The sequence below is a fragment of the Teleopsis dalmanni genome, chromosome 1, assembly GCF_002237135.1.
Source record: "Teleopsis dalmanni isolate 2A chromosome 1, ASM223713v2, whole genome shotgun sequence".
NCBI lineage: Eukaryota > Metazoa > Arthropoda > Insecta > Diptera > Diopsidae > Teleopsis > Teleopsis dalmanni.
Window position 1 is genome coordinate 166,072,271 of NC_051846.1, and position 8,651 is coordinate 166,080,921.

Below are 8,651 nucleotides of genomic sequence, written 5' to 3' on the forward strand. Positions count from 1 at the left end.
TAACTTCAAAAACCAATTTCTTTTGTGATCATTTATTTACATCTATATATAAGTCGTCTGTAGTTATACATTGCGAATTCGATCAATCTTGCCATTTAGATAATGAGATTTTCTATATCAAGCACAATGCGTTCCATACGTCTTAATCAATTTAATATACCCTTTACTTCTCATAGTGCAAAGGGTATTAAAGTCAATTTTTATTAAATTTATAGTAAACAATAAAAGCGTTTATTGCCCATTAAAAAAACTATAAATTAAAAATAAAAATCAATCATTTTTATTCACATACCAAAATTTCCAAAATGATTTTGACTGTTTTTCAGATAATTGATTTCTCGATTTTCGTTTTCTTATGAATAGAAATTTTTGGCATATAATAAGGATTAGAAATCAAACTATTCTTTATATTATTTGAAAGATTAATTAAATATCTCTTAGGTAAATAAGGTCTATTGTGCTATCTTTAAAGAAAGTTACGCAATTTCTAAAATCTGTAATCTTTCTATAGATAATTCAAGAGTGTTAACAATAGTTTTATAATATATTTTAAATCTTGAAAAGTCTGTCAATACTTGTTTTCTGATCATGTGACAAAAATGTTGAAGTAAATAATCTGAATTCCTGACCATTCACACGACGAACTTTGTTAGTCCTAATATTAATCACAGATATTTAACAGCCTCAGATATTTAACATCGGTACTTGCAAATCGTCTAAGCTCAATGCTTTTAGATACTAATACAAATTAGTAGGAAAATATTTTAATAAAAATATTATGTTCTATAAAAACGCGTCGGCATTTTTCATGGTAGCCAGTAGTGATAAATCTCTATATAGATAGCTCAGATATGAAATTTTTGGTTCATCAAAACAAGTCGGATTTAGTGTAGATGTTATATCAGATGATCATTCGAAGATATAATAATGCTGGTGGTTATATATTATTTTTGAGACATATTTTATTGAGACATATCAATGGTATATGGTTAGTAAAACTTACTGGTTTGAACTGAGTTTATACACGCCTACATTTTTCTTTTATTGACTTTTGTCAATCGCTGACCCTTAATGTAGTAGGCATTGTGCGGCTTCATTAAGTCTACTTCACTTCTATTTACATATTTCGTTTAGGAGTTTTAGTATTGTATATCATACATTAACTAGAAGGGTTTGGTTCAATCTAGGTTTATAGAAATTTTTAGGCACCCAAATAGCGAAAATGAGCAATATAGAATTTAACAATTTAATAAAATACAAATACCGAAATAGGTCTCTCTTTTTAACGTCGTTATCATATGTTGAATTTAGGAAATTGTTTAGTAGAAATCTTATTTCACAGTGAATAGCTTATTTCGGTTCTAAAAATTGTTTCATAGACTTAAGTATTTTTTGAAAGTCCTGAGTTAAAATTGTAATAATTTCGTAGCCATAGATAGTTTATATACTATGTTAGAAATAGCACTCGGTAGAGTGAATTTAAAACTACGATAGATTGAGAAAATTTGATTCTGAGTAGTACTTTAAATCCATGAAAGGGGCACAATAGATCTGTAGATCATAGTGACAAATTTCCAAATGAATAGTAAAGTAGTGATTTTATATAATATAATATGATTATGCATAAATTGTATTTTTAAATACTAAAGACATTAAATAATTTGGGTTTAATAGAGTTTTGGTCGTGTTTAGTAATTTATACCTGAAAGCACGATTTTGGACTAATAGATATTCTTATCACGACATCTGCCTATTGCATTTGTTACATTATCGTTATTAATAATATTTAATTATTCATTTATTATTTTATCTTTACTATTAGTTGAAAATTTATATGTAGTAAGTTTAGTTATAAAATGTACTGTAAAAAAAATATTAAATTATAAATTTATAATTATATTCCTCATTTTTCAAGTTTACAAAGAATGTAACAATGAACTATACGAGTATCAAGAGTATTTACTTTGATTCTAATGAAGACTGATTTTTTAGTTAAGACTATCGTTTTAAAGTCCCTTTAAATGCAATATAGCTATACAAGCTCCTGTTCTAATTCTCCACATAATTTTTGTAGCCAGTGGGTTTTATTTCATATTTATATTATTCATTTACATTGAATGATATACACATTTGAGTTGAGTTAAGGACCACAATTCATAAAAACAAAAATTAAATTTAAACAATTTTAAAATGACGTGGTCTGATCTACTGTAGAAGTTTCTTGTGCTGACAATCTAGGCGACTATCCCAGCTGTCCTTTGACTGTTCTCTATTTTATAATCATTAGTCTATATATTTTTGTAGAATAGATGCAGAATTATATTGTAAATGACAATATATTATACTATATTATACTATATATTATACTATATAATATATATGCTGTCATTATTATAAATGATTGTAATTTCTTGAAACACGATAAGATAAACTACAACAGTTGGTCGATTCAGAACCATACCGGTCTTGAATCGGAACCTTCGATTCAAACTTTTTGAAGTATTTAAACAGAATGATAAACCGAATCCCTGATAAAATTGAAATTACTGATGTGAAGACTAGAAATTTCTAAAGGCGTTAAAGATTCTATTGTTCGTCTTTACTTCATAATCTTTTTGACTGTCTTAATTATTTTGTCGATTTTACATTTATATGAATAACAATGTTGTGTTTGCCTTAGTTATATTAATTTTGCAAGTTTCAATAGTATCTTTTAGTCATCATTATAAGACTATATATATCATACCTTCAAATTTTGTTATTTTAAAAGGCCGTTTGTCATATGAAGAACGCTTTAGTATTCTCCTTTCTGTTATTTTAATTAATCACCGGTTTGCGGTTCAGGACTGTGTTATCGGAAATAGCATGGATGCGATCTGTAATAATGAAATCAATTTTGTTACTTTGTTTTTTTATCATTTTTTTGATTACTATATATAACATTAAAAATTTAATACTGTAATATAAACATTATATAAATAATGACTTTACAAAAGAATAGAATTGAAATTTAATAATCAAAAATCTGGTTCATGATTTTGTTCTAATATTTCTAATATAATACAGCAAGTAAATTCGTTAATGAACTTTTACAGTTAATTAACAAAACTCCAAGTTTGAACATACATTCAAGTACGGCTTTGGGTCAGTTGGCTAATGAACACTGACTCTAAGTTTCAAATCTGGCAGGGTACGAGTTCATGTACCCTGAACTTATGTACTTATAATGGGTATATTCGTCTTTTATTTCTACTACAATGTCACTGTAAAAATATTTTACGAATGCAATGTTATTTTACTGTGATAATAGAGTACGAGAAATCATAGTCAATGAGAAACACAAAACACATATATGCATTATTCATCAAAATTTATTATATCGCATTCAAAGTAAGCCGTTTTCGAAATAATACACTTACACCAATGAATAACCTATTAAATACAACTCTGGAACTTGCCACAAAATCTCTTTTATATTATCTAACGACTGAAAACGGACGACTCGAAATTTAAATTTCTATTTTTGCAAAACAAAAAAGTTGATAGGAGCTATATAAGGTGAGTATAGTGAGTACTGTTTAGTAAGATTTGTATAGTTTTTGGCTAGAAATTCGTTCACAATGCTAGCTTTCTGAGATGGTGCTTTACAGTGATGCAAAATTTAGGAGTCTTCTCGCCAATGTTAAATCGCAAATACACACACACTGACAAAATGACGTATCGTTAACAGAATTCGACTATTCGTTTTAGTTAATATTTTAAATATTTGATTCCCGGTACTTTTTTAACAGAATGTAATTCAATGTTAGAGCTCAGATTTATTGATTACATACACTTATATGACTTTAATTTGAAACCATTTTTAAAAAACGTGTTTATGGTATATCATATCATGTCATAGTTGTAACATTATAATAATATATTTTAATTAATATATAATTAGATATATACTGAAATTGATATGCTACTACAGTAGAAATTCTAATTTTTGGAAGTAGATATATTATACTAAGTAGAAAAAATTATAGACTATAATTACAAAGGTTAACTAAATTAAAGTTCAATATATAATAAAATAATTATTAACATTTCGTTTTAAATTGAAGCGTGAAAATTTAATTATATGATTTTTTTTTAAATTAATTATTGTATTACAAATTAAATATTTCAAGACTTCACAGAAGATTACAGCTAATTGTTTGCAGTGTATTTAATATATAAATTATTCATAAAAGTCTAAAGTTGAAACTGCATCAAAGCTATAAATTGCAAAATGCAATTTTTATTTTATTAGAAGTGTTGGTGTTATCACTAAGTATTGTATATAATAATTAAAATAATTCGATTTACTAAAAAATATATATTAGTGAAAAATGAAAATCCTCAGTGTCCTACTTTTGTGTATAGCTGCGGTTTTCGTAGAGGTATTGTCCTTAAATTATTAATATTTGCAGTGAATCAATAAAAATCTTAAAGGTTTTAGTAATTTTAAAATAATTTTTGATTTGCTGCAAATTTTAAAGCATATATCGATAAATAATTCCTTAAAATCGTTAAGAAATACGGACTAGGTAAAAGAAAAAAAAATAAATGTAATTAAAAGGAGCTATATTTTGGTAGTGAAAAAAAAATGATTGTTATAAACATAAAACCTTTAAATAAATACAAAACTAAAATATATTTCATATAACATAATAAAAATTTAACTTAAAACAAGTTTAATAATTATTCAACTAGAATGCATTAAAGAAGATTTTATGAATATATTGCTATATATACAAATACCCATCCTCATAATTTATAATATACAAAAATTTATAACAAAATAATATTAAGCAATAAAACAAAATAAAAATAAGGTTTTAATAATAAAAAAAATTCAATATAAATAAAAATCACCAAATTCAATATAAATATTACGAAAAAATACGAAAGGGTTAAACTCAGCCGACGTAACAGATTTCATAGGATATCGCTGACGTCACACTTTACTCTACAGAATATTGATTGGTTCGGTTTAATCTTCAAAAACTATAGACTTTAACCTAGTATCATATGCTTACATATATTAAAGTCGGAATTTAAAGTATATTGTTTCAGACTTTTATATAAGCTTCTTTTTTTCAAATGCTTAATACTCCATTCATTTTCGTGTACCATGGCAAGAGAGATTGAACCAAACTGACCGAGAGTCTACTCAATACTAATGCTAAAGATATTGCTGAGTGTGTTAAAGAAAGCTGCCCCCAAAAACTTAAGCCTAGTTCTGAGCAAGGCTGTCCTAACTGCTCTTCGATAGCAGCTAGCCACGCGTTGCAGAAGATACTACAGGGTAGGTTGACCCTAGCTTCATGCCGTCCATACAACATGTCTTCAACCTTTTCTGAAATCACATTTTACATTACTAATGATTTATATTTAAATTATATCCTTCTTCCCGTTTTGAAACCACAAATCCTCGTAATAATGGGTAGAAAAAGATCAAACTAGAACCAGCCAGAAGCATTTATAAAGCGAGAGTCTGCACAGTACTAATATTAGAAATATCGCTGAGTGTGTTAAATAGGGGGGCCTCCAAAAACTTAAGGTTAGCTCTGATCAAGCCTGCTCTAATTGTTTTTCGAGAGTAACTACGTACGGGTTACAGAAGATACTACAGGGTAGGCCGACCCTAGCTTCATGCCGTCCATACAGCATGTCTTCAACCTTTTCTAAAATTACATTTTACATTACTAATGATTTATATTTAAATTATATCCTTCGTGTATATAAAAAGTGCTTGTATGTCTTTTGATTTAACAACCTGATTTATACTTTAATTAATGATTCTATATAGATTATAAGATGTAATTATTATATATGTAAAAATTCTAAAAATTTGTTTAACAAGTCAGTGCCTTCCATTTGTAAATTGTCGTGTGGTTATGATTTATGGGTGAAGGTTTATGAAAACTTGGTATAAAACAAATAAAATATGCATCTAACCTAACTCAAAAATCTTCAAGAAATTTCAAAATTTTCAATTCGATTATTTTAATGATATAGAACATAAAATATTCTTTATAGGTATTTCTTATACCAATTATACCAATACTATAATAGTTTTAACTCATTAACTAATTGATTAATATTTTTGGGGTGGTTATTTGTTTGAGAATAGATATAGTTAGGTATTAATCTTTATACTACCTACATCGTTTTATTATATTATGCATATATATTAAGTTATAGTAAATACAGTGTTGTTTATTGCTTTTAATTTGTGACTTCTTGCTGTAGGAATTGCTAAAGACTATAGATATTCGCATTTTTCTACTAATAACAATATTAAAAATTTAAAAAAAAAGCAAAATTTTATATATTAAGTTATAACTTTAACTTAAACAATAAATCTTTATTAAATATTTTTAGAGTCAAGAGTTCTCCAAAGAAAAGTTAACGGCTCTCGGAAATGAATGCAAGACGGAAACAGGAGCAACTGAAGGTAGAACAATAAATTTAATTGTTTTAATTGAAATTTAGTATATTTTATAAAAATCATTTAGTCATAATTATTTTGTATTTTTTAAACCAGATGATATGAAACTTCTTTTCAACCATGGACCTGCAGAAACTACAGCTGCAAAGTGTTTAAAAGATTGCGTTATGAAAAAATTAAATCTTGTAAGTATATTCTGTATAGTACGTATGTTTATAGAATTATAAAACTTAATTAAATCAATATTAAATTAATTAACTAAATTATTAATTAATTAATAAAAATTATATTTTAATACTATAGTTAACTGATGATGGAAAATTGAACAAAGAAACCGCAATTGCGATCAAAAATATAATAGCTAATGGCGATGCTGCACAGGAAAAAGCGGGTGATGAAGTTATAGAAATTTGTTATAAACTTGAACCCCAAAAAGATAAGTAAGCTTTATTGTACATAGGTATTTACCTTACGAGAAGCACTTAAATTCACTTTTTTTGAATATTTAGATGTGAAACAGCTGAAGCACTCGATCAATGCTTTAGGAATAATTCAGAAGCTAAGGGATTTACTTTTGTGAATTAGTAAAGAAGTATTGAACTATCACTAAAATGATAAAACTTCAAATGGAATATTGAAAATATACATATATAAAATGATTCTATAAGAATAAAATGTTTAAAATGGCACTCTATAAATAAAAAAATTATTATTGTTAATGAAAGCATATAAAAAGTTAAGATGTGGTTTTATTGTTTAAGGTTATTATTAGCTGTGATTTCTTCTTTTAGAGTTGTAAAAAAATAGCATTAAGTCTGGTTAAAATAAATTGGCATCACTTTTGAAAATGATGTTTGAGTGATATTCATATTGTTGTGTACAATATGCAATATAAGCAGGGTAAGCATTTTTTTATCTTATTGATATATTGCTATTTGTTATTATTTCTACTTATACGATTTTGATGAATGATTGGAATTTTGCAACATATTTCCAGCAAACATTTATAAAAGAATGATTTTTGAATTTTGTCTCACAAATAATATGTTAAGAGACCTTAGAGTAGAACCGGTCAAAAAGGACATAAGGGATAGAGCCCTGAAACTATTCGCAAAAACGGACAGAGTACCCTACTTAGCACTATGTAATCTCAGAATAATCTCTAACCGCACGGGGCGGTACGAAGATTTGAGATTAGTCATCGAATAATCATGAAGCTTTTGAGGAATACATAAATTAGTCATTGAGAAGGGTGGGAACACATTCTGGATTAAATTATATTAAGGCTGCTTGTAGTTAATTATTCTTAAAAGCTCTTTACTAATGTTTTCTTCTTCTTCTAGGTGCCTTCACCGTTTCGAACGTTGTCTAACATGATTGCTATTTTGACTTTATCTACAGTCTCTCGAAAAAGTGATCTTGTACTTTTTTTGAACCATTGACGTAAATTCTTCAGCCATGATATGTTTCGTCAATGATTAATTTCAGTAGTCCGTATTTTTCTGGATGCCTCAGGTTAAGACCAAAACACTTTAACTTACGGCGTTTTACTGTCTCTTATATTTCTATCCCTTTGTTGACATGCCGAAGTACCACTGTATTTGTATGATTTTTTATATCCAGCTTATTTTAAGCATACGTCGATAGTACCATATTTCAAAAGCCTCGAGTTTATTCATCGATGTAACCGACAGTGTCCAGGCCTCACTAATGTTTTGGTATTAGATAGGTTTGTTTTCATTAAATTAACACAAAAATTTTACCAGATAATGAATCTATCTTTATTTTATATCGCATAAAATAAATTAAAATAAAACTTTTAAATTAAATTTATGTTTTCCCGGCACTGTAAGCTTGTATGATTTAAGCTTTTTTACAAATGTTCAAGTTTTTCAATAAAAGCTTTTAAATTTATAAATAAACTTTTCCAATTAAGCTTAAATATACAAACAACTGTTAAAGTTTTCAAGTCTTGTGAATGACTTAAAGAGAAGTGATGATAAAGTATGAAAAAGAAAAATGATAAAGTAAAAGGTTAATAAAGATTTAAAAATCGAAAGTGAACTAGTATTATTTTAATCTTTAGGTTCAGTAGATGTAGAGATGAGATGAAATAATTATTAAGATCTAGATTTAAAAAAATAAACTTATAAAAAATGTTAATAAAAAAATA

At 26.8% G+C, this 8,651-nt stretch overlaps 1 protein-coding gene across 1 annotated transcript; it reads left to right on the top strand.

Moving 5' to 3' along the window:
• Positions 1-4,308: 4,308 nt before the first annotated feature.
• LOC119669926 (general odorant-binding protein 19d-like) lies at positions 4,309-7,162 on the top strand. Its single transcript, XM_038079979.1, has 5 exons — positions 4,309-4,424; positions 6,412-6,484; positions 6,575-6,663; positions 6,782-6,918; positions 6,988-7,162. Exons 1-5 carry the CDS (start codon positions 4,374-4,376, stop codon positions 7,061-7,063), a joined length of 426 nt encoding a protein of 141 aa, XP_037935907.1. The 5' UTR covers positions 4,309-4,373; the 3' UTR covers positions 7,064-7,162.
• The last annotated feature ends 1,489 nt before the right edge of the window (positions 7,163-8,651 follow it).